Source organism: Lagenorhynchus albirostris, chromosome 1, assembly GCF_949774975.1.
Source record: "Lagenorhynchus albirostris chromosome 1, mLagAlb1.1, whole genome shotgun sequence".
NCBI lineage: Eukaryota > Metazoa > Chordata > Mammalia > Artiodactyla > Delphinidae > Lagenorhynchus > Lagenorhynchus albirostris.
In genome coordinates this window covers 130,054,502-130,082,270 of record NC_083095.1, presented here as the reverse complement: position 1 = coordinate 130,082,270, position 27,769 = coordinate 130,054,502, and the positions used below count along the sequence as shown (strand labels likewise).

The 27,769-nt window shown below is 39.9% G+C and overlaps 2 protein-coding genes across 2 annotated transcripts in view; both read right to left on the bottom strand.

Annotated features, from left to right (window-relative positions):
• Nucleotides 1–8,893, bottom strand: part of ARIH1 (ariadne RBR E3 ubiquitin protein ligase 1) — a 117,466-nt gene extending 108,573 nt beyond the window's left edge. The window contains exon 1 of the mRNA XM_060153490.1: nt 8,220–8,893. Coding sequence (XP_060009473.1) covers nt 8,220–8,588 — 369 coding nt within the window. The 5' untranslated portion in view covers nt 8,589–8,893. The remainder of the gene's footprint in view (nt 1–8,219) is intronic.
• Nucleotides 8,894–11,825: 2,932 nt separating this feature from the next.
• The window catches only part of TMEM202 (transmembrane protein 202), a 58,776-nt gene continuing 42,832 nt past the window's right edge, over nt 11,826–27,769 (bottom strand). The window contains exon 3 of the transcript XR_009541377.1: nt 11,826–11,912. The gene's annotated coding sequence lies outside the window, so the exon portion shown is untranslated. The remainder of the gene's footprint in view (nt 11,913–27,769) is intronic.

Below are 27,769 nucleotides of genomic sequence, written 5' to 3'. Positions count from 1 at the left end.
AGGAAAAATGCTATTCAGCAAGTTTACATTACAGGAAAAAAAACTACACGAAAAAACTCCCAATGCAGTATTTGGCCTTAATACTAGCATTCTCATTTTTAAAAATGAAAAAAAGTAGGGCTCTGAAAGTTAATCTGCCAGAGCAGCTGCTAGCTCAATAAGACCTTTTAAAACTGCCTCTAAGATACCAAACTACCCATTAATTTAATTCAAATACCAACTGGGTATCTACGATGCACCAAGATACATCAAGAAATATTATTCAAGATCAAGCCAGATGACTACCTATCACTGGGTGAATAAAAATTTAGGAAGAAGCTAAAATTTAGGAAGAAACTTAAATTACACGATTGTAGAAATCTACTGATTCTATAAAATGTGCCATTCTTTTGGAATTGAAGATCTAACACTGGCCCGCATTTTAATTAGCTTGGGCAGTTTCGATTTGCTTTGTTTTAAATACAGTAGGCTTTTTTAAACACTGAAAATAAAATAAGGCAAGGACTGCCACTACTATCTCCATGGACTCCAAAGGATCCAGTCATCCCAGGTTAGAAGCAGCCTCGGATTACAGATTATTCTCTCACCTAGTAAGTGATCATCAAATGTCAGCCTAACTACTCATTCTTCCATTTATCCCATCATTTAATGGGAATAATTAAGCTATTTGTAAAGGTACATAGTAACACAGTGTGTCAAGATAGTCAAGATCTTAGCAAAGGGGACTTCCCGGGTGGTGCAGTGGTTAAGAATCCACCTGCCAATGCAGGGGACACGGGTTCAAGCCCTAGTCCGGGAAGATCCCACATGTCGCAGAGCAACTAAGCCCGTGCGCCACAATTACTGAGCCGGCGCGCTCCAGAACCTGCGAGCCACAACAACTGAGTCTGCGTGCCACAACTACTGAATACCTCACACCTAGAGCCCATGCTTCGCAACAAGAGAAGCCACCACAATGAGAAGCCCGCACACCGCAAGGAAGAGTAGCTCCCGCTCGCCGCCAACTAGAGAAAGCCCAAGCGCAGCAACAAAGACCCAACGCAGCCTAAATAAATAAATAAATTTATTTATTTATTTAGAAAGAAAGATCTTAACAAAGTTATGGGCCTGTGATTCTATACCTATGAAAAGTGTCTCATGGAAAAACAGAGAAGTAGGCAACCTACATATTCAAAGATATTGGTTCACTGTCATAAAAGGAACAAAGAAAAGGGGATTGACTAACTTCAAGAAGAAAAGTTTTTCCTTCATGCTTCCAAACAATAATTGTTAAGAAAACAACAATAAAAACCTTCATCCAAAGGGCCACCCTAGGAACAACAGGTCAAAGTTAAAATGGAAACAGATTCTAATTCCATTTTTTTTCCCTAAATCAAGAGTTAAACTTAGAATGAGCTACATCACAAAATATCTGTCATTTACTCATAGTTAAGCAGACCGGAATGTTAAAGAGAGAGGATTATTAGAGACACTGGACAACAACAGGGGCTTTCAACCCTAGTTGTACATTAAAATAAACCAGGGAAAACTTCTGTTTAATGACAATGCCTGGTGCAAACTCCCAGAGGCCCATTTGCTTAGTCTTGGGTTATGAGTGCCAGCATTTTTTTAAATCCTCAAGTAAAGAAATCTGAATAAAATGAGTAGACTGCATCGATGTCAATATACTGATTATATTATACTACAGATCTGCAAGATGTTACCACTGTAGAAAAATCAGTAAAAAGGGTATACGGCATCTCTCTGCATTATTTCTTGCACCTGCATGTGACTCTACAATTATCTCAAAATTTAAAATGTGATGAAAATTCCCAGGTGATTCTACTATGTAGCTAAAGTTAAAAACAAACAAACAAACGACTGGAGAATCTCAGATTGCTGCCAAATCTAAGAAGCTGCAAATTATTCTTTCAATCTCAGCCATTGAAAGGTAATTAGGAATGTTTATCATTTAAAGATATAATACTTTGCAAAGCCAAACACAAATAATTTATGGTTATTCAAAACTAAAAAATCCAAATTAATGTAATACCCTCCCATTTGTATATAAATTGATTGGATAAACATTATACAGTAGTTCTCATTCACCTCTTGACTGAGCCAGATTATATATATCATGGTAGGTAGCCTGTAAAATGGCCCCCAGGATCCACCTCCTCGTCTTCCTACTTCCGTGTAATCCCTTCCTCTTGAGTGTGAGCTGGACTTACTCACTCAAAACAAGTAGAATATGGCGAAGGGATGGGATGTCACTTCTGAGATGAAGTTATAAAAGACCGTGGCTTCCATCTTGGGGGCTCTCTATCACACACACCCCTCCCGGCACCCGCCCCACGGGAAAGAAGCTACTGTGTTGTAGGCCACTTTCTGGAGAAGCCCACATGTCAGGAACTGGCCAAAAAACAGCCAGTGAAAAATCTGAGGCCTGCCCAACAGCCACACGAGTGAGCCTCGAAGGGGATCTTCCCCTAGTCAAATCTTGATAACTGCAATCTAGCTGATATGTTGGTTGCAGCCTTATAAGGGACCCTGAGACAAGGCACCCAACTAAGGTGAAGCCAGAATCGTGGTCCACAGAAAATGTGAGATAATAAATGTTTGTTGTTTTTAAGCCACTAAGTTTTGGTAGAAATATAGGGCTAAAGATAACTAATACATACAGCTGCCACAGGTCAAATCCAGAAGAAAGTAATCTAACCTGGTGACTTCTGCCTACCTTTGTTCATAGTATCAAACCTCCCAGCTTCTACAACAGTATCACCCATAACTAACTAACTCTGTTTTACCTGAGCTGACTTCACCATCACCGGGACACACTTTCCTCATTCTTACTTCAATTTCTTAGAAGGGCTTCCTATCCGTCTGTTCTATCCATCTAAATCCTAGACATCTTCCAGATAACACCCATAGATCTCTCTTCCATGAACACCTATTACTATCCATTTAGCACTGACCTAATAGCTTTGAGTGTCTAAATTCAGAGACCATGAACTCCTTGAGAATAAGTCTCATATTTTCTTCAACATGTTATACAGTATTGAGCAGTTGCATTTACAGTATCCAAGACCTTACATCCCTTCCAATGTATCAACTAAAGAAACTCTCTCAACTATTTTTGTTTAAAAAACAAAAACAAAAACAAAAACCCAGGGGGTGAGGAAGGGTGGAAGAAAACCCAAGTGTTCCGACCTAGAATGTGAAATGTCACTAGTTTGGCTTGCATGTTTGCAATAACTGAGTAAAGACCACCCTAATCTGAAGGATTACAGTAATGATAACAAATCCCCTCCATGATTAGCCTAGTAAGTGTTGTGCAGGCTCTTGAAATTTTCCTTTTATTAGTTTCTTAAACAATCTGCCTTCCCTCATTAACCCACTCTCTAGTAATTTATCACTAGTCATTACAATGGAGAAACACTGCTGTTAAATTTCAACTAGACCAGTGGTTCTCAAACTTTAGCTTGCATCAGCATCACCTGGAACGCTTGTTAAAAGAGACTGCCAGGGTTTCCCTGGTGGCGCAGTGGTTGAGAGTCCGCCTGCCGATGCAGGGGACACGGATTCGTGCCCCAGTCCGGGAAGATCCCACATGCCGCGGAGCGCCAAGGGCCCGTGAGCCATGGCCACTGAGCCTGCGCGTCTGGAGCCTGTGCTCCGCAATGGGAGAGGCCACAACAGCGAGAGGCCTGCCTACCGCGAGGGAAATAAAAAAAAAAGACAGACTCTGCCAGAGCCCACCCCCTCAGTTTCTGATTCATAGGACTAATGCCATAAGAGATTCAAAAAGAATTAATGTAATTTAAAGCCTATAGCTCAAGGAGATCAGCTGGGAAAAGATAAAAGTTCAAGAGTAATAAACCACACCAAACACCTTAATAGCTTCAAAATACACACACACACACACACACACACACACACACACACACACACACACAACTTCCCCTCTCCCCCACCCTAAAAGTTAACCAATTTAAATTCATCTTGATACAACCACTTGAACTCAATTTCTTGGAAACAATGAGCACCTCCAACTCACTGAGGTTTTTAAAGGATGTTAGAAAAACAAAGCATTAATGTAAAAAAGACCAATCCATTATTAGTTCATCACTCCTGTTTTAACTTCCCAGATCCAAAAATCAGGCAAAGGAAAACAAAAACTGAAGGTTCTGAGACGTAAATTAACTTGCCAGTCAGGAAAAGCAGTGGCTAGAACTGACTCCTGTACCACTACACAATATACTGGACTATACTGTCTCTAATTTATGCATGAAACCTCACCTTAGAAGCTCTTTAATTAAATATTTTAATTAAATAAATGGGTGAAATAATAAAGATTTCAAATCAACAGCCAACAGAAAATTTCCCTCATAAAGATTACATATTTCTGTTGTCTTTAAAACAGGTTATTTAGAATAATAAATAATAGGAAGATGCCCACCCACTTCTCTTTATGCCTCCTCTCTGACCACTCACATCCAACAGTCCCACGCGCCTCTTCCTCAGCACACCCTTTAAACGTGGTATTCCTAAGGGTTACTTGACCTTCTCACTCTACTCATTCTCCCTGAGTGAGTCAAAATCATGACACTGGATGAACTATGACTATTCCAGTGGTTCGGAACTATCACTAGAGTGGCTAAAAATATAGAGATGCTTAGGCTCCAATTCAGACCTGACTAATGGATAACAATCTTTGGGAATGGAGCCCAAGGACCTCCATGTTCCCCCACCTCCATATGCTTCTTAGGCAAGAACCACGTCCTCTAGAGTGACCAGCACAGACACAAGGTACAACCAACATCTTCTAAAGACTGCTGTGGAAACACAAAACAGCAAGTTTAAACATCCCTCAACTGCAGAGTTCTGTAGTGTTAGTTTAATAAATTACTTAGACATTTAGGCAATTACGTTAGATAACCACTGTATTATTATTAACCACTTTAATATGAACAATACTAGTTAAGTAAATGTAGCTAGGTAAATTAGGGGCTTTAAGCACTTCTCTATCATTACTATACATTAAAGAACATCCCTGATCTTTTCTTAAAAGTTCAAAAGGTAAGCTAAGTAGCCACAAAGAGTTTTAATAAAACAAGAACAAATTAGACAAACTATAACAAGAGTTAAAGAAAGCCAGAAAACCAAGAGCTTTCTAAAAGAAAAAGTGTTAACTTACTTGATTGAAGACTATAACTAACCCACAGGTATCTACAAATAACAGTATTAATCTGTTGTTGCCCAAAAAAGGAATCAAATTCCCCCAGGAAAGATTAAATTAACTTGGCATCCTTTTTACATTCAATCTTTTTCTCCTGCACATTTATTTTCAAATCCACTAACATAACTGATTCAAAAGTAGCACTGGGAAGAAGGGGATTTAAATTTTCTAGAATTAACAGTAAGCTCCCTGATGTGAACTAAATAAAACAATGGTTTTTAAACTTACTTAAAACTTACTGTCATATTAAACCAACATTAGTTTTAATTGAAAAACTTAAAGGCTCTATGAATATAAACAGGACTTATAAATCAATAAAAGATAAACATCCCAAAAGGGGGTAAAGTGAGCAAAAGCAAAGGGCAATTTGTGAAAGAAATACCAGTGCCCAATAAACACATTAAAAGTTCAACCTCATCAGTTTAAAAATAATAAAAAAGCAAATTTAAAAAATGATAACCTTTCTGAAAGCAATGTGGTAATATGTATCAAATGGTTGAAAATAAGCAAATTCTTTGACTCAGCAATTCAATTTATCCTAAGAAAATAAAACATTCAAAGATATATCTATAAGCATAGTCCCAATGGGGTTTATAAAAAATGGAAACTGGACAATAAAAAGGAAGACCAATAATAACAGATTGATTAAATAAATCAGTTTAGATATGTAATTGTGTAAGCGCTTGAAAAATAATTACTTATTGACAGGAGAAAATTGACACTCCTGTTTTTGTAACCTGCTTTTTTCTACTGAAAACATAAAGAGAACACAAAGTTTGACTGTGTTATTATTTTTTAAAAAATATGTACAATGTATCCACAGGTCTGGAACAATTACTACAGTTCAAATTCTGATGTATCTCTCCCAGTGGCAAGCAAAATAATTCTTTTGTCTTTTTTTGCTCCTTACAGCATCAGTTTTTTCTTACAAGGTAATGTGTTACCTGTGTAACTTTTTAAGTTTAAATCTATTAACATAAATAACCTATAACATAACCAAAGCCTAGTTTAGTGTACCATTTGCCTAGTGTATACCATTTGGAGAAAAAACGGTCTGGGATAAATCCTATCCTTTGATTTACTGATGTTTCTAAATATGAACTTTTAACAAAGGAAAGATACTTATTTCAGCAATCCTACTTAAGAGCATGCTTAACATGAAGTAAACTAGGAAAAAAAGTTGTATGAAAAATCCAGCATGAAAACATGATTAAAGTAGGACACCTAAAAAAATCCCTAGTATTTTGTAGGTCTCCTTAGTTCAGTTCATCCACTTTTATTCCTTTTCCCCTAAACTAACAAAGAAAAAATGATGTCACATGCATTAGCTACATCTCTGTTCCAGAAGCAACATAAAGAACTTGTAAGGTTTGGCCTCAGTGATTAAGGACACACCTAAGAGCTGAAAAAGCTGGATGAGATTTACCTACATGAAACAGACTATAAGTTAAAAAGTTAAATAATAAATATCCATTAATTTTTAAAGCTAATTAAAATGCCAATAAGCTAGGTACAAAGTTTGAAAACATCAGATTTTATACAGGTTTACTATATACTTTATATCATAAATAAATGAAAAGAGAATTCAGGGTTTCACTGTAAATTCAGTTTCCTCAAAAAAAGAAAATTTCTCAATTTAGCGACTTAAGAACTCAACTGTCATATTTTTAGGATCAGAAAGAGCAGTAAAACTTATCTTTCTTCTACAACCCTTCAATTTCCTCCTCAAACTACATCATCTATAGAAAATTTGAGATTTCCACTCTTTAGTAATAGCACTAGATTTTCAGATTTTTTTTTTACTATTATTCACACCACTCTCTTCAAATAGGCCTAAATAGATGGTTCCACTTCCAAAAGAAAGTGTCGCTTACTAAACAGTACTGTAAAAATCTATTAATCATTTAAATTCAACAAGTAGGCAGTGACATACTGCTAATTTGCCAGTGAATATTGGCCAACCAATTTTAAGGGGGAAAAAAATGACATACCAGAAGGCAACAGTAACCTGCTGCTCACATATACAGTTTCATTCTATGTAACTAGTGTTTTCTAAGAGTTGCACTGAATCAAGACTCCATTTTTATTCTTCAGTCATACCCCTGACCCCTCATAATTGTTTTCTCCAAATAAACGTAAACTTTTGATTTCCTAAAGCTCAAAAACGCTTAAACCGAGCCCAACTTACTGACCACGAAATACAAATTATCAGAGAAAAGGAGCCCAGAAGCATAAAGTCTCCACTTGCTAACTCACAGCAGAGTCCTGTCCAATATTACACAATAACACTGCGTTTTGCTGTGGTTTTAGCTGCAAGGCTGGGTGTGCAAGCTGCAGCAACTATTCCAACAGCTTCAAGTATGCTACAACTGAAAAAAGTAGTAGTCAGGACCCAAAAGAACAGCAACGACTTAAAAAGAGGCAAGCAGAAGCCTCACCATCAGAAAAGAAGGCCCATCAGCACCTCTTCCGAGAAATAGTTCCCTTCCCCCACCTTTAAGTAGGCACTTAAGACTGCCAAGCAGATCCATTTCTTTATTAACTGGTGCCCACTTGGGGCAACCGTACACCAAGCAGCTCTCAGGCCTACTCTAACCCCTTCCAAAAGTTCTCAAGTGAGGCTGAAGGCCGGGGAAACCGTCTTAAGGGCCCAGTTCTTCCAGCTCTCCTCCACCCCACCTACGCCCCGCCCCTATAGGCGCTCCTAGGGCCAGAGGAAGGACACCCGGCCCAGGGACGGGCAGGAATTGCCCGTAAGAGAAGTCTTAGGCGGCCGGAGGCCTCCGCCATAGCAGGACCTGGAAAGCACCGCCCCCAGCGCACCTCCCCACACCCGGCGAATGTCTGCTCTATCCCCAGCAGAGACAGCGGAGAAGACAGGGCCGGGAGGCACCGGGCTGGGCTGCGCACCAGGCCCAGGCCTGCCCCTCGGGGCCGCGCGGACCACCCGAATCTGCTCCCGGGTCCGTCCCGGTCCAGCCCACGCCGGGGCCACCCTCACCTGGATGACCTCGTTGACCTCCCGGATACATTCCACCATGTGTTGCAGAATCTGCTCGGCCGTGAGCACCTCGTAGCGGTAATCCTCCTCCTGCTCGTGCCCCGGCCCGCCGCCGCCGCCGCCACCACCGCCACCACCGCCCGGCCCCAGAGCGCTGCCGCCGCCGCCGCCCGTCTCCCCGCACAGCAGTCCGTCCCGCTCCCCGCCGACGCCCAGCCCGGGCTCCACCAGCTCCACCTCGCCCAGATCCAGGTTATCATCGTCCGGCTCGTCGTCGTCCTCGTCCTCCTCCTCCTCGGCGCCGCTGTCCTCCTCACTGCACTCTTCGTCCTCGTCGAACTCGTAGTTGTAGCCCTCGTCCGAGTCCATGGCGCGACGCGCGGGGGCCCGGCGGACGCTGGCCCCTGAGGCGGGGAGAGGGCGGGGACGCCGAGGCCCCGGCTCTCGCTCCGGCTCCGGCTGATGTCCGGACGCAGGCCTGGCTCCGGCCCCGCGGGCCGCGGCTCCTCCCCGGGCGCGGCGGTAGGCGGCTGGCGGCGGCGGGGAGGGCGCGGAGGAGGGAGGGAGGGAGCGAGGGGGCCGCTTGCCGCCCGCCTCAGTCAGACGCGGCTCCGCTCTGGCCTCCGAAGGAAAACAGTCCCCAGCGCTACCTCCACGGCCGCTGCTACTGCTACTGAGCCAACAAAGGGGCGTGCGTCACCGCGCCGCGCTGCGTCGTCGCGTCACGGCTCTTGACGTAATCGCGCCCCGCCCCGCCGCCCCTGCGTAGAGTGCGGGGAGACCCCACGGCCTGGGCTGGCCTAGGGAGCGCGGCGCGCTGCGGCGCGGCGGGAATTGCCGGCTGGGTTCCAGCTGCGGTCGCTCTTTGGGCCGACGCCAGCGGACGGTGTACTGGAGGAGTCAGTGGCCTCCTGGTCACCGAGGGGGACGGCTGGGGGGGAGCACCTGGACCACCCAGGTGGTGGTTTTTGACGCAGGCCATGGGGATCCAGCCCCTCGCGCAATCCGTGGGGGAAGGTTGCCTTCCCACCGGGCCGGGGAGACCCTTCCCGCCCGCCCTGGAGTAATTTCAGGAATACCTCGGCTGTTCAGCTAATATTCCTGTTGCCTGGGCTACTCAGTGAATTCTGTTTTATGCAGATCGTCTAAACTGTGTAGCAGGTGAACCTCGTTTTGAGTAATTCATTTGATTCTGTACAGACGTGCTGTGATTTTTAAGTCGCCTATAGTGACGTCATTTTAAAGAAGCGTTTCCTGAACTCAGCTTATCAAGCACCTATTCAAGGCCCTAAACAATGTTACAGTCATGGCTTGCCTTAAATGAGCACCGTGTAAGGGGTTTACATATATATTTCTCATCTTCACGGAGCCACAGTACCCATTTTATACCTGAGACTCAAAGGGAAAGAGACTTGACCAAGACCACAGAACACTTGCTCTATTTTAGCGCTTAGGTGACCTTAAATATCAATCATAAAAATACTTTATAATATGTATTATATGTATGTATAATATGTATAATATGTATTATACACTGCATTGTATATAAAATGCATTGTAAGACAACACAATACCGACAATAGTAGAAATATCTACAGACACCAAATAAAGCAGAGATAGTGCTTGTCTCTTATCTGGAAATGTGCTGTGTGAGCTGAGTGTTGATGGATGGCTAGGAGTTTTAACAGAGAAGGTAGGGAAGATGGTCTAGGCTGAGAAAAGAACAAAAGCAATAGCACAGTAGGTGTAAAGTAGTTTAGTTTGGGGAGCTTAAAGTGTAAGCAGGGTAAATGGCAAAATATTAAGCAAGTTAGTGACCAGGACAGTAAGAGTATTTTATGACATTCTGACAGTAGGCTTAAATCTTTGTAAGTGGGACGGGAGAACCAGAGAAATGTTCTGAAGGAAGAAGTGGCATGAGAAAACTCCCTCTTGGGATAACCTGAAGGACTGGCCAGACTGGAAATTTGTTAAAGTCTGAATACCTAACTTACTTATAAACCTTACCGTTCAACCTACAGCTTCCTTTTGGAAACTGATTCTGAAAAGTGAAAAATTCCCTTATAATATGCATAAGCCTCTACTAATTTGTGCGTTTTGTAAATTTTTTAATAATCAGATCTCCTGAAACAATCTTAGGATTTGCAAATTAAAGCTTTTAACATCAATGCTGGTAGGTCTTGGTCCTTTGATTCTATTTAGCGATTCTAGGTTGTTGCCACACCTGGGGCAAGTTAAGGACACTAGTAACCCTTCTCATCCCCACTATCATATACCTACAGAAAAAATCAGCAATGCTTGTCAACACCCTAAACTCCTTTGCCCCATCTTTCTTTTCATCTACCCCTATCTTGAGTGAACCTTACCATTCACATCCTGCCCTTTGGTACTGGAGCAGCTGACCACTATTGCAGAAATTTTCATAATCACATGCATTCTGTTATTAAATTCCAATCACCTACCACACCTGAACCCTCAACACCACCCAGCAATCCTGTTAAATTTTTCTAAATTGTTCTCCCACTCTAGGCAACTTTCAAACCTTTGCCAGTTTTTTCAAATCCCCAATCCTGCCCTTCCAAATCCTCTCAAAGTACGTGACTTTACATCACAGAGACATTTGACATCATAAGGACCAATGTGACTGAAGCATACTGAGCAAAAAGAGAGTGTTAGGGGATAAAGTCGGAGAGGGCAGATCAAGGCAGAGAGCCAGCAGGACCTTGTAGGGCATCTTAAGAAGTTTACATTATTACAATGGGAAGCATTAAAGGATTTTAAGCAGAAGAATGCAACCATATGATCTGTGAGTTGTTTCATTTTTTTAATAACTATGGGTGCTTTGTGGAGAATGGACTATGAAAGCAGAGACCAATTATGAGGCTGTCTCAGTAGTCCAGGTGAATTATGATAATGGCTTGGGCCAGGGTTGTGACAGTGGGGATGATGAGAAGTGGTCAGTTTCATGTATAATTTGAAAGTAGAGCCAACAGATTTGCTGATGGCTTGCCTGTGGGGTTGATGGAGGAATCAAGGATGCCTCTTAAATTGGGGGCTTGAGCAACTGGGTGAATGGTGGTGCTGTTTACTGAAATATGTTAAATTTGATATGCTTGTTAGACATCGAGGTAGAGATGTTGAGAGGGCAGTTCCATAGGCTAATATACAAGACTGAAGGTCAAGAGAAGTTAGGGCTAGATATAGAATTTCACCAGTGTTTATGTCAACAATGTTGAGAAGCAGCATAGGCTAAAATTTAAGAGCTTAGGCTCTGGAGGAAACAGAGCAGAATTTACCTCTGCCCCTCCAGTTGTTATCTATAACTTAGAACAAATTACTGAACTTCACTTTGGAGGATTATAATTCCTATTCTCATAGGATTATTTGTGAGGAGCAAATGGAATAATATATTTAAAGCACTTGACACAGTGCCTGGCACATAGTTATATGTTCACAAAATTAAAACTTTTAAAAAGTGTCATAAGTCACCTTACCTGCAGGAAAAGAACAATAACCAATTGGATTTATAACCTTTTAATTGATTTTATTTTGATTATACATGTATGTACATGGCCTATGTCATCCTGTTTTCCAGGGAAGAAAATTGTCCTGCTTTTTTCTTAGAAAGCTCTTCCATAATCTGATGACTCCTTTTTTGGTCATTATCATAGTGCTTCTGAGTTTTGGGGTCTCCTATTCATGGGTAAACAATCATAATGAAATTTTCAGCAACACTTATTCCATTGATATTTTTTTAAACCATCTTAGAATCAGGTTAGTTTATAGTGCTATTAAAGAAAACCAGTATAACAAGTCCTCTCTGGTCCCAAATTGGCTAACGGATGACCCACATACAATGTTTTTTTAAGTGACTTGATCTTAAAGGTACTACCTGTGTTACTGCCTTCTCAGCTATGGTGATTACTGGGTTGAAGTACAATAGTCTATAAACAACAACAGGACAAGTTCCTTGAAAAAGAACAGGCAAGTTAATATTTCCTTGGTGCCAAAAGAATAATTGTTTTGTAATTAGGTACTCCCATTTTCCCCATGTCCTAATAAGGTCAAAAATATTAGTACATATTTATTAGATATCTACTCATGGAGCAAAACTCCATAAATATTTATATGCTCACCAAATAGTTATGAACTAAATTCCAACAGGGAAAATGTGCAAGTGCTTTTCAGATAAATAGAAATTAAAATAGCACTGGAATTTTTCTAAGGGCAGATAATAGTGCTGTAAGCTATGAAAAAACCTCTAGTAACGGCAGGGCACTAGGGTGACCAACTGTCCCAGTCGGCATAAAATGGGGATTTCCTGGGATGTGGAATTTTCAGTGCTAAAACTGGGAAATCTCAGACAAACTGGGATGTGGTCACCTCCCCAAAAATTCGTGTATGATTTAATTAAAACACCATTTCCAAACCTAAATGGAAATTGCTTTTTGTCATTTTGCTTACAAAGTTTTTTTAATGCAGCATTTTTGGGGTTTGTTTTTTTTTTAATGCTTTAGTTGTTCCTGTGTTTTACCAGGTAGGAGGTAAGAAAATGAAATTTTAATTTTAATATAAATTTAATTTAAAATTTTAGCAAATGTGCAGAGAGATTCTAATAAGCTAATTGAATACTTTGCATTTCTTTAAAAACATCTGTGTACTTCATATTTTGTTACAAATAACAATTAAGTCTTATACCATTGTTGAGAGGTAGATCTTATACCAGTTCTATGTGGTAAATAATAATAAGGCTTAGAGAAGCTGAGGTTATATGTCTCATTAGAAGTCTGGTAGAAATAGTAATACAGTAACCAAAAATAGAACCTGAGAATCCTGACTGCAGCCCCCTGTCTAAAGTACACTTTCTACCTTATCTTTCTTCTAGAATACAGAATTATAGACTTTATTATTGAACTGGAGATTTTAAACAAGTAATTATCTACAATGTGTGGTAAGATAATGCTGGATCTAGAAGTACAGTACATACACGCCCTCATACAATTAGACAAATGTACAAAACCATAGTGTCTGTGTTCCCCATAATTGCAAGGCACATTTATTTGGCCTAATAGTGTGCTTATATTACAGAAAAAAAATAGCAAATGATCACCCACCCCCAAGAAGTGAGCATATGTTTGTCCTAATGACAATCATGAGGCATGCTGCACTTCCACGAGCAGGGATGGAACTCATGCCCCCTGCAGTGGAAGCGCAGAGTCTTAACCATTGGACCACCAGGGAAGTCCAAAAAAGTACTTTTATAACAAAGTTTGCAAGAGAAATGCTTCTCTGGTTTACCGTATCTCTATTGTGTTGCCCTGTGGATGTATTTGAATGAATGGATGAATGAACGGGCAAAAAGTGAGCAAATATATTATTGAGTGTCTACTATATGCTAGAGTAGGTGCATACACTTTTTAAATTTACTCCCTATGATCTCATGAAGTTGGGATTCTTTTTTTTTTTAACTGAAGTATAGTTGATTTACAATGTTATGCCAGTCTCTGCTGTGCAGGAAAGTGACTCAATTTTACACATATATACATTATTTTTTAAATATTCTTTTCCATCATGGTTTATCCCAAGAGATTGCATATAGTTCCTTGTACTATACAGTAGGACCTTGTTGTTTACCCATTCTAAATGTAATAGTTTGCATCTAGAAGTTGGGATTCTTTTTTTCTTTTTTTTGAATTTTTGAATTTTATTTTATTTTTTTTTATACAGCAGGTTCTTATTAGTTATCAATTTGATACATATTAGTGTATATATCTCAATCTCAATCACCCAATTCATCACACCACCACCCCAATCCCCTGCTGTTTTCCCCCTTGGTGTCCATATGTTTGTTCTCTACATCTGTGTCTCAGTTTCTGCCCTGCAAACCGGTTCATCTGTACCATTTTTCTAGGTTCCATATATACGCATTAATATATGATATTTGTTTTTCTCTTTCTGACTTACTTCACTCTGTATGACAGTTTCTAAATCCATCCATGTGTCTAAAAATGACCCAATTTCATTCCTTTTTATTGCTGAGTAATATTCCACTGTATATATGTACCACATCTTCTTTATCCATTCATCTGTCGATGGACACTCAGGTTGCTCCCATGACCTGGCTATTGTAAATAGTGCTGCAATGAACATTGGGGTGCATGTGTGTTTTTGAATTCAGGTTTTCTCTGGGTATATGCTCAGTAGTGGGATTGCTGGGTCATATGGTAATTCTATTTTTAGTTTTTTAAGGAACCTCCATAGTGGCTGTATCAATTTACATTCCCACCAACAGTGCAAGATGGTTCCCTTTTCTCTACACCCTCTCCAGCATTTGTTGTTTGTAGATATTCTGATGCTGCCCATTCTAACTGGTGTGACGTGATAGATACCTCATTGTAGTTTTGATTTGCCTTTCTCTAATAATTAGTGATGTTCAGCAGCTTTTCATGTGCTTCTTGGCCATCTGTATGTCTTCTTTGGAGAAATGTCTATTTAGGTCTTCTGCCCACTTTTGGATTGGGTTGTTTGGTTTTTTAATATTGAGCTGCATGAGCTGTTTATATATTTTGGAGATTAATCCTTTGTCCATTGATTTGTTTGCAAATATTTTCTCCCATTCTGAGGGTTGTCTTTTCGTCTTGTTTATAGTTTCCTTTGCTTTGCAAAAGCTTTTAAGTTTCATTAGGTCCCACTTGTTTATTTTTGTTTTTATTTCCATTACTCTAGGAGGTGGATCAAAAGAGATCTTGCTGTGATTTATGTCAAAGAGTGTTCTTCCTGTGTTTTCATTTAAGAGTTTTATAGTGTCTGGTCTTACATTTAGGTCTCTAATTCATTTTGAGTTTATTTTTGTGCATGGTGTTAGGGAGTGTTCTAATTTCATTCTTTTACATGTAGCTGTCCAGTTTTCCCAGCACCACTTATTGAAGAGACTGTCTTTTCTCCATCGTATATCCTTGCCTCCTTTGTCACAGAGTAGTCAACCATAGGTGCATGGGTTTATCTCTGGGCTTCCTATTCTGTTCCATTGATCTATATTTCTGTTTTCGTGCCAGTACCATATTGTCTTGATTACTGTAGCTTTGTAGTATAGTCTGATGTCAGGAAGTCTGATTGCTCCAGCTCCGATTTTTCCCTCAAGACTGCTTTGGCTATTCGGGGTCTTTTGTGTCTCCATACAAATTTTAAGATTTTTTTTGTTCTAGTTCTGTAAAAAAAATGCCATTGGTAATTTGATAGGGATTGCATTGAATCTGTAGATTGCTTTGGGTAGAATAGTCATTTTCACAATATTGATTCTTCCAATCCAAGAACATGGTATATCTCTCCATTTGTTTGTGTCATCTTTGATTTCTTTCCTCAGTGTCTTATAGTTTTCTGAGTACAAGTCTTTTACCTCCTTAGGTAGGTTTATTCCTAGGTATTTTATTCTTTTTGTTGCAATGGGATTGTTTCCTTAATTCTGATCTTTCATTGTTAGTGTATAGGAATGCAAGAGATTTCTGTGCATTAATTTTGTATCCGACAACTTTACCAGATTCATTGATTAGCTCTAGTAGTTTTCTGGTGGCATCTTTAGGATTCTCTATGTATAGTATCATGTCATCTGCAAACAGTGACAGTTTTACTTCTTCTTTTCCAATTAGTATTCCCTTTATTTCTTTTTCTTCTCTGATTACCATGGCTAGGACTTCCAAAACTATGTTGAATAATAGTGGCAAGAGTGGACATCCTTGTCTTGTTCCTGATCTTAGAGGAAATGCTTTGAGTTTTTCACCATTGAGAATGATGTTCGCTGTGGGTTTGTCGTATATGGCCTTCATTATGTTGAGGTAGGTTCCCTCTATGCCCACTTTCTGGAGAGTTTTTATCATAAATAAGTGTTGAATTTTGTCAAAAGCTTTCTCTGCATCTATTGAGATGATCATATGGTTTTTATTCTTCAATTAGTTAATATGGTGTATCACATTGATTGATTTGCATATACTGAAGAATCTTTGCATCCCTGGGATAAATTCCACTTGATCATGGTGTATGGTCCTTTTAATTTGTTGTTGGATTCTGTCTGCTAGTATTTTGTTGAGGATTTTTACATCTATATTCATCAGTGATATTGGTCTGTAATTTTCTTTTTTTGTGGTATCTTTGCCTGGTTTTGGTATCAGGGTGATGATGGCCTCATAGAATGAGTTTGGGAGTGTTCCTTCCTCTGCAATTTTTTGGAAGACTTTGAGAAGGATGGATGTTAGCTCTTCTCTAAATGTTTGATAGAATTCACCTGTGAGGCCATCTGGCCCTGGACTTTTGTTGGAAAATTTTTAATCACAGTTTCAATTTCATCACTTGTGATTCATCTGTTCATATTTTCTATTTCTTCCTGGTTCAGTCTTGGAAGGTTATAACCTTTCTAAGAATTTGTCTGTTTCTTCCAGGTTGTCCATTTTATTGGCATAGAGTTGCTTGTAGTAGTCTCTTAGGATGCTTTGATTTCTGCAGTGTCCATTGTTTAGAAGTTGGGATGCTTAATTTTATGGGTGAGGAAAAATACGAAAAGTAATTTGCCAAAATTCACCACAGGTGACAGAGCTTTGATTCAAGTCCAAGTTTTCAGAGTCCAAGCCCACTGTTTTTTCCATACAATTCTCAGTAATTGTAATAAGAGCTTATTCCTTTTCTAAAATGTGTTTTTGTATTTGTTATAATGGAATAATTGCTATCAAGCCTACTGTTGTCCAGATTGGCAGCATAAACATTGACTGTATGCAATGTTTGTTCCTCCTGGAAACAGGTAATAAAAATAGAACAGTGAATAAACAAGTGTGTTATCTTCAATCCAAGTAGTCCCGCTTTAATCTTGCAGACACAACCTTATTGTTTTTAATGAAAACTTAAAATACATGTCACATTTTTTTTGTCAACCCATGAATAGTTACTTATTAGTGACTACCCAGTGCAAAGCACCTTTCTACACATTCTGGAGAGATTTAAATAAGAAGAACCCTGCCATCTAAGAAATCATTATTTAAGGGAAAGTGATTTAAATTTAAAGGAAAGGTTATAAAAATGGTAACTGTGACAAACCAAGAAGAATGACACAGATGGTACGTGCTAAGGAGTTTACAAGAGACACAAGTCACTAAACTGAGGTGTTCTAAGAAAGCATTATATGCTGGAGTTTCTCATACCTCCGTGCTTTTGCATTTGCTATTCCCTCTGCCTGACATCCTTCCCAATCATTCTTTACCCCCAGTTAATACATACACTTCAAGACTACTGTTTTCTAAGCCATTGCACACTCATCACTTGATGCCTAGAACATGAGTTGTCTATGTATCTCCCATTACCAACACACTTCCAAGCTTTTGATAATGTTGGAATGAATTAATATAAACCTAAAGCTATAAACCAATAGACACTGTCTTCTTACCTCAGTGTGTTGATTGAATCTTGCTGACATTATATCAACATTAGTGTTCTTACCTGTTAATTCTTCTAGGTCACCATGAAAACTTGAAGGTTGTGTGGAAGAGGAGGAGGGGACCTTATGTGCATGTTCCCCACCACACCCCTTATCTAGGGTTTCTCTAGTGCAAATGCCCAGCTCACCTCTCACATCCTCAGTGGTCCCCCAGCTTTGAATAGTTCATGGCCGGAGAGGATTGATGTTGGAATTCAACACATTGGACACAACTGATACAATGCAGCCTGTTTATGAATTAGTGAAAGACTGTAGCAAGGAACAAAATGGAAAAGCCTTAAGGGCCTGAAGATTGCAGTAACCAAGGGAACACAGAAACAGCAGCATCTGACAGGTCCACCTAGCCCCAAAGCATTCAGAAATGAAAAGGTTTTTCTTTTTTCTTTTTATTCTGTTTTTGTTTCTCTCTTATTTTTTTCCATTTGTTTTGTTTGAGACAATACCATGATTTAAAAAGCATAGTCACCTCTTCCAGTTCCAGGAACCAGATGCCACTCTTTATAGTTATTTTGTAATGTGGCAAGAACCGGTTTTTCAATTCTGTCTTCTAACTATACCCTCATAGTTAGAAGTAATAATGTAATAGTAATAATGGAGGGCTTGTGATATATGACTTCTTGTACAGTCCAGAATTCTTTATAAGCTGCTTCACATTTTGCTTTCATTAAAAGATAATTTAGCCTGTTGGATGCATGTTTTGACGTACTCAAATTCCAAAGCACTGAACAGAGATCCCATTTTAAAGAGTTTGAAAGGTCAATAAAAATAACTATAATCATTACATTGTCTCTAAATATTATTAAAATGGTATAGTTATAAGTTATTGATTAGTATATTTTTACATAAAGCAAAGCGAGGTATATGCAGACACATTTTCTGTGAATGATAACAAACTGCATATATGAGCTATGAGTCTTTTTTTTCTTCTAGGTGATTGGATGTGGGAGGTTGCAGGTAGAGAGGGTCAAACAGAGGGATGTTTTAAAAAAGTGAATATTACTAAGCTAACTGTGAGAGGCACTATTGTGTGGCAGTCAGCCCCATAGGCTCCAGAGCTAGAAGCCCCACTAACTAAGTATACGACCTAAGGCAAGTTACTTAAACTCTTAAGAGAGTCTGTCTTCCCATCTTAAAAAAAAAAAAAAAGAAGAAAAATAGCATTTTCCTCAGTGGATTGTAAGGATTACCTGACTTAATGGAACGGACTCGTTACATTAACATTATTGGACACAGGATATGTACAATGTTTTGTTTTAGACCTGAGAATATACACAGATAATTAGTCAATTTTAAAGCAGTTGCCCTTTGAAGAGTACAAACCATTATTCATTTGTCAAATTGTTGAAAAATGTTGCTGTGCTCTTCTTATATGCCTGTATTTTTTTTAATTTTTTAAAAAAATATATTTATTTTTGGCTGCGTTGGGTCTTCGTTGCTGCCCACAGGCTTTCTCTAGTTGTGGTGAGCGGGGGCTACTCTTTGTTGTGGTGCACAGGCTTCTCATTGCAGTGGCTTCTCTTGCTGGGGAGCATAGGTTCTAGGCACGCAGGTTCAGTAGTTGTGGCACACAGGCTCAGTAGTTGTGGTTCGCGGGCTCTAGAATACAGGCTCAGTAGTTGTGGCACACAGGCTTAGTTGTTCCGCGGCAGTGGGATCTTCCTGGACCAGGGATTGAACCCGTGTCCCCTGCATTGGCAGGCAGATTCTTAACCACCGTGCCACCAGGGAAGTCCCATAAAGAGTACTTTTTTTTTTCACACACACACCCCCAAGAACCAGTTTTTGCCCCCTTGGAGGCAATATTGCCCATGTTGAGAACATATGCACTTAGCTAAGGCTATTGCTTTCAAAGTCTAAGATTGACAGTCAAATTCTAGTTTCAGAATTTTGATAAATATCTACCAAAGAATAAATATAATATAAAAATTAAATTTCCTGTGTTAAAAATAAAACCCACAGAATTAGATTAAAAAATAAAATAATTGTGTATATTCTTGTGTGTGTACTGTGTGGCTCAGCTCAGGGTTGCCACGTTACGTAACTCCAGGGGAGTGTATTCACAATACAGTCTGTGTGATGGGAAGGGAAGGAGAAAATGGAAAACAACTTGAAACTATAACCATAATGTGGTTGAAAGAGAAACTCAAGTTTATAAATTATTTCAACTTCATCCCACTCTAATCATCGTCAATGTTTCCTGACATTCCTATCCTGTACAGAATTAAGTTTGTTATTTGAAAAATGTAATTAATACTCTAAGAATGCTTAAATCACTTGTATTAATTTATATAAAGGCCAGAAATGTATACCAACCACAAAATTCATAGTGTATACACATTCATTTTAGTCCTCAATCTAGAACTAAGAACATGAATGCTATGCTAATTTTTACTTCACATAGACATTCTTTACAAATCAGTGTATCAAAGCTAAATTACCCATTCCAGGGTAAGACTGAATTCTCCTGGCCTATATGCCAACGAACTGAGGGAAGTCTCCAACCCACAGCCTGTAGGGAATTGAATCCTTAATTAAGAACTGAAAGCTTTGGTTCAAAAGCTGAGGAGGAGTTAAATCCTGCCAACAATCACCAGAGCAAAGCTTGGAGGTGAATCTTTCTGCAGTGAAGCATTCAGGTGAGACTGCAGCCCTGTTTCAAGGCCAACACCTTGTTTAATCCTTGTAAGAGATCCTGAGACCAAGGACCCAGCTAAGCCACACCCAGATTTTGACCCACAGATACTCTGAGATAATAAATGTTTGTTGTTGTTGTTTTAAATTGAACTTTCCTTCATTCCAACGAAAATATCTACCTTTCCATGATCAGCTGTTCAATAGGTGCCAGAATAATTGGTTAGCCTACCTACTATACACTACCTTAGAACTTAGCACTTTTTCATAGCATTCATCAAACTCGTATAATATCTTTCTTCTCTCTGAGTTTGTAAATTACATAGTTGGTCAGAGACTATTCTTGTCATGTTTATTACTACAAACTACATATATAACAAAGTTTTCAATACTTAGAAGGCATACAACAAATAAAGTAAAGATCTAACTTGTTTCCTCATTCATTCTTTCTAATCTTTCAAATTAGATCTTTACCCTATGTCATATATCAAAATTAAATCCAGATAAATATTTAAGTATAAGGAAAGAAAACATTATTAGTAGAAGAAATATTGGTGAATATTTAATCATCTGAGAGTAAGAAAAGCCTTAGAAGGGTAGTACCAACAACAATATCTATAAAGCAAAAGATTAATAGTTTTGACTACATAATTTGAAACTTCCTTCTGTAAAAGCAACATCATAAATAAAAAACAAAGACATACTGGGAAAAATATTTGACATACATAACAGAGTTATTTCTCTTCTTAAAAATTTATTTATTTATTATTATATTTTTTTAGGCTGCACTGGGTCTTAGTTGCAGCACGTGGGATCTTTAGTTGTGGCATGTAGACTCTGAGTTGTGGCATGCATGCGGGATCTAGTTTCCCAACCAGGGATTGAACCCAGGCCCCCTGCATTGGGAGCATGGAGTCTTACCCACTGGACCAGAGGTCCACAACCTTTTTGGCACCAGGGACTGGTTTTGTGGAAGACAATTTTTCCACGAATGGGGGCGGGGGGTGAGGGGGACGGTTCAGGCGGTAATGCAAGCTATGGGGAGCGATGGGGAGCGATGGGGAGCAGTAGATGAAGCTTTGCTCACTCTCCCGCTGCTCACCTCCTGCTGTGCAGCCTGGTTCCCAACAGGCCACAGACCAGTAGGTCCACGGCCCCGGGGTTGGGGACCCCTGCACTGTACCAACAGGGAAGTCCCAGTGTTACTTATCTTTAATGTATACAAATCTCACATGAATTAATAAGAAACATTCATATATACACATACTAGTGTGTTTGAGGGATGGACTAAGACATAAGCTGAAATACAAATGTCCAATAAATGACCCCAAAAGGTTAACTTTATTAGTAATTGAAATGGAAATTAATACAAATATTTCATTTTCACCTGTCAGAATGGTAGAGATTTTATAAAATGCTAATACTGATTTGATGGGAGAGAAAGAGGGATAGAATGACACTTTGTAGGAGTACAGCTTTTCTAGAGGGCAATTTATAAGTATGAAAAATCTTAAAATGAGCATATAATTCTTCTAGCAACTTAACCTAAGGAAATTTGTACCCGAATCTGGCTGCAAAATGTTCAAGGAATGATTGGTTAAACAAATTATAATATAATATAATACAAAAATTGAAAACTATGCTACCATTTAAAACTATATGATAGGGACTTCCCTGGTGGCACAGTGGTTAAGAATCCGCCTGCCAATGCAGGGCACACGGGTTCGAGCCCTGGTCTGGGAAGATCCCACATGCCACGGAGCAACTAAGCCCGTGTGCCACAACTACTGAGCCTGCGCTCTAGAGCCCACGAGCCACAACTACTGAAGCCCACATGCCTACAGCCCATACTCCACAACAAGAGAAGCTACCGCAACTAAGCCCGTGCACCAAAACGACACTCGCTGCAACTAGAGAAAAGCCCACACGCAGCAACGAAGACCCAACGCAGCCAAATAAATAAATAAATTTATTTTTTAAAAAAACAAAAACAAAACTATATGATAGAAAACTATGAATTGATCTGGAAAGATGGTCATACTGTGCGGTTAAACAGGGAAGAAAAGGCAGCTGCAAAGCAGTGTTAAAGGATGGTCCTAGGTTGTGTATGTGCATTTGTATGAGCGAGTTAAGGGAATTTCTAAAACTTTATTAAGTTTCATTTATTAATCATAAGATCCACCCATTTTAAATGTACAATCAAATGTTTTTAAATACATTTACAGAGTTGTGCAACCATCTCATTTCAGTTAAAGAGATTTTTCTTTTCTTATTTACCTATATTTTCTTATACTTCTACAATAGGTATGCTTAACTGGTAATTTTTTAAATTTAATTTCCCCTTTACTACTGAATTCTCCAAAACAAGAAGATGCAAAATGCCAAAATAACTATAATGGTAGTTAAAAGGTTTTCCAAAGAACGAAAAAAGTAGCAAGCAAATACACTTCAATTCTTATAGGATTGAAGACTCACAGAGATTGAAGGACCTGCTCTCAGTTTGTGTAAGGATGCCTATTTGCAAAAGGGCTTTACTCTTTTATCCCTGCCTGCTCTCACTCTCTCTCTCTCTCCCCCACCCCACCCCGACCTTGGTGATCCTCTTAACATATTTCAGCTTAAAGGAATAAGAAGTTTCAGTTTTAGCTTCGTTAAAATTCCTAACTCAACCTAAAAGTAAATGGAGTTAGGGTGATAAGTATAAGGAAAAACGAATTCAAGAAATAAATAGGAACATGGAATCAGAAAAAAATGCTAATGGAATAGATTGCTCTTTCAGAGATCACCATGTAATAAACAATTGTTACAGCTGTGGAAACTATATGGTATCTACCAAATAAACACTGATTTCCTGGGCAAAACTGCAATCATTTTCCATGTTTAAATATCTTATGCCATCACTGAGAAATCAGATCTAAAAATGTCAGATAAATAGGGATGAGATGTGAAATTTTCTAAAGTTTTATTCATTTTGCTTTACAGAAATAGAACATATACCTGTATTTCATTGTTATTATGTAAGCCAGTGCTGGAATAAATATGAAAATATGGGAGAGGAGGGTGAAATTCCAAAAGCCCATCATGTCAGAAAAAAAATCTTAAAATATGTTTTTCACACCATAGGACCACAGAATACTATGAAATGAGATACTAGTTATCTCTACTTCAATCTCTTTACTTTATGAATAAGAAAATTAGAAAGATTGTGATTTGCCCATGGTAATACTACTAACTAGTTAGTGGCAAAAAAAAGAAAAACTTAAGACTCTCACCTCTTTTTTTTTTTTTTTTTTTTTTTTTGTGGTACGCGGGCCTCTCACTGCTGTGGCCTCTCCCGCTGTGGAGCACAGGCTCCGGACGCCCAGGCTCAGCGGCCATGGCTCACGGGCCCAGTCGCTCCGCGGCATGTGGGATCTTCCCGGACCGGGGCACGAACCCGTGTCCCCTGCATCGGCAGGTGGACTCTCAACCACTGCGCCACCAGGGAAGCCCACCTCTTTTTTCTTAATCTACTGCTTTTTACCTTTAATCTTTGCTCTTATGGGAGGCAATATAGTAGAAGCTCTGGAGTCAAAGTGTTGGTTTCAAATTCTGGGTTGCCACCTAACTAGCTCTGCTTTTTTTTTTTTTTTTAATATTTATTTATTTAGGCTGCGCCAGGTCTCAGTTGCGGCAGGTGGGATCTCTAGTTGCGGCACGGGGGCTTCTTTGCTGAGGTATGCGTGCGAGATCTAGCTCCCCGACCAGGGATCGATCCCGCGCCCCCTGCACTGGGAGCACTGAGTCTTACCTACTGGACCACCGGGGAAGTCCCATAGCTATGTGATTTTACGTAAGTCAATTAATCTTTCTGGGTCTCATCTGTAAAATGGAGGCACTGGTAGGATTTACTTCTTGAAGTGTGGAAAGATCGAGATATTACATGTAAACTGTTTATTACATTGCCTGACACAGAGTAAGTATTTAATAAACATTAGCTATTTATTATTCAGTGTAAATAGAGTTTTAAAATGAAAACATCCTAGTCAGGAGTGTGACTGAAGAATTGTAGAAGGAGGGGTCAAAGAAGCTGAATTTATCTGTGGAGGCTGGGAAGAGAGAAGAGGGCATGGGCTGGAGAGGGTAACAAACTAGGTATGAGTGAGTTAGAGCAAGATAACCAGAAGGAAATGGGATCATAGGAGAATTTTAAATAAATGATGGACCCAAATCTCTGTAGAGATCTGGGCTACGGTGGAATTGTGAGCCTTACAGATTTAGGAGGACTAGGCTTCAAAGACCATGTTCCCTGAGCCAAGGCAAGAGAGCCACCTTTACATACTTATCTGCCCAGGGCAACTGAGGAAAACAGCTGAAATCAGAAGTGTGCATAGAAATAGCAAGGGATTAAGAAGATGTATTAGGCTTCTTTGGGGAAAACTAGGCAAAAGAGACTGACAGGTGCTGGGAAGGAATGGAGCCAGGACATCGGGCAGTAAGTGTATGGAACTGCGAAACACTCTAAGACAAATCTTCCTATAACAATTAGTTGTTTTTTGGGTTTTTTTTTTTTTCGGTACGCGGGCCCCTCACTCCTTTGGCCTCTCCCGTTGCGGAGCACAGGCTCCGGACGCGCAGGCCCAGCGGCCATGGCCCTCGGGCCCAGACGCTCCGCGGCACGTGGGATCTTCCCACACCAGGGCACATACCCGCGTCCCCTGCATCGACAGGCGGACTCTCAACCACTGCGCCACCAGGGAAGCCCACAATTAGTTATTTTTAAAACCTCATTTTATACTCTTAAAAAGCTGGCCTAGCAGTGGTTGAGAGTCCGCCTGCCTGCAGGGGACGCGGGTTCGTGCCCCGGTCTGGGAAGATCCCACGTGCCGCGGAGCGTCTGGGCCCGAGGGCCATGGCCGCTGGGCCTGCGCGTCCGGAGCCTGTGCTCCGCAACGGGAGAGGCCAAAGGAGTGAGGGGCCCGCGTACCGGAAAAAAAAAAAAAAAAAAAAATCTGGCCTAAGTATGGTGTGATCTGTAACATCCTACCAAACAGTTAAAGGCCATAAGGTTTGGTCCTGGAGTCAGAGCCAAAACAATTTCAGGTGGTAGTTGCAGGCATCCTTGTTTACCGTTGGTAAACAAAGAGGCTTTTCTCCAAGTATTTATGGCATTTTGTCACCACTTTTTCCAGAGAGATTTGTTCAACGTTACCATAACAATAATAGCACTCCTAAGAGTTCTATGGACCTCATCTAGATAGAACTTTTCTTCTATGATGGGGTCATGAATAATCTTCATATGCATAATTTCTCTTAAACAGCAGAGAGTATTGGGAATTAGAATATTTACAATATGCTCTTGGTTCCTCAGAATGTCCAGACAAGTAGCATTGACTGGGTGTAGAGCTGATAGGGACTTTAGAAGTCCCTCATTCTTCAGAAAGAGAAACAGGGGTTCAACAGAGTAAACTGACTTGCCCGTTACCAAAACGACCAATAGCAGAGCTGGCACTAGAACTGCAATTGCCTAATTTCTAGTGCAATGGCCTTTCCACTGTGATAGATTATTAACTTGTAAATTTAAGCCAGTCTTTAAAAAAAAATCTGACCCAGGGTTCCTAAATACTTGCCCGGGAACTCGTGATAGATTGGCTATAAAAAATTATAAGTAGGGCTTCCCCGGTGGCGCAGTGGTTGGGAGTCCGCCTGCCGATGCAGGGGACGCGGGTTCGTGCCCAGGTCCGGGAAGATCCCACATGCCGTGGAGTGGCTGGGCGCGTGAGCCATGGCTGCTGACCCTGCGCGTCCGGAGCCTGTGCTCTGCGGCGGGAGGGGACCCAGCAGTGAGAGAGGTCCGCGTACCGACAAATAAAAAAAAAATATATATATATATATATATATATATATATATATATGTAGTGCTTCTTAGAGATGCATATCTTGGGCTCCATTTCCAGAGATTCTGATTCAGTATGGTCAGGTTATGGAATTTGTATTGGTTAAAAACTACACAGTTAATTCTCTTGATCATCCATGCCTAACAAGTATTCTCTGGTCCAGCCTTTGATCAGATGCACCAATCCCATCAATAACATTCATACAGCTTCTGCTTGAATACCTCCAGTATAAAGTCTATTGTATAAACAAGTCCTTGATAGCATGATACCTAAGCAGAGGAGAATGAAGACGGGTTTTAACTTCTGTTTTAAACTTCAGAAAACTCAACTCAGGTTTATGCAGAGAAACGGGAATTCTCCATATATGAACAATCAATTGGGCATAGATATCAGTTCACATAATTTGGGACTATATTAATATAAATAGGGAAAGAGGCAGAAGATCTGCTGAGCTCAACAGTAGAACCCAGGATCCTGGGCTTAATGATACTTTTCCCTAAATTAACTCCGTGTCCAGAATCAGTTGAGCTCTTACCTCTTGACACTTATAATTAAGGTTTTACTATCAAATAACTGAGTGTATACATTATTTATTTTACACAGGCTAGCTGTGTAAAGAACAAGTAAAAACTTTATAAAAGCTATGATACTATTACAATTAATATAAAAATATAATTATATTATATAAACATAATTTATAATTTCAGAATTCCCCCCTTCTCCTTCCTAAGTAACCTTGATTTTTATTCAACTATCCCCTTCTCCCCCATGAATTCTATATGTATCTTTGGAGCTGACCTAATCCCTAGTCCTAGGAGCTTTATTTTGACTAGGGCAAATTTAGTAATCCCACCCCCACGTCTGTGTTAGCTATTTGCTCCAGAGCCAGGCTTAAGGCAGTGAGCACACAGTATTCTCATGGTGACTCTTATTGGTCTGGGGGTGAACCAAAACTGATCCCCACAAACTGAAGGGAAAGACTGAGGTTCCATAGTAAGTGAGTAGGTCCTTTCTCTCTCCACGTGTGAGTAAAGATTCGTATCACCACTACCGCTGCTGGCAGCCATCATGTGACCAAGAGGGAAGCCACTGGAGGGAAGCGATTTGAGTCACCCAACAGACCGAGGAGGGCAGAGCTGAAAGGGTCGCATAGACATCGGGCCGGCAGGTGGTTGCACCCTACCTGGAGACATTCTAACCAGTGGATTTTCTGTTTTGTGAGATCATAGAATTCCATATTGTTTGAGCCTGAGTGAGTTAGGCCTTATTACATGCGACTGAAAATACCCTAACTATCCATGCATAAAAAACCTTGTGAGGTTCAGCCTAACAAATACTTTGTTTTAAAATGTGACCAACTCCCAAGTGGGGAAAGTGGCAGGGTGGGGGTGGGGGTGGTGTGATGAATTGGGAGATTGGGATGGACATATATACACTAATATGTATAAAATGGATAACTAATAAGAACCTGCTGTATAAAAAAATAAATAAAATTCACAAAATAAATAATAAATAAATAAAATGTGACCAGCTCTAAACCCTCAAACTAAAGCAAAATTATATTT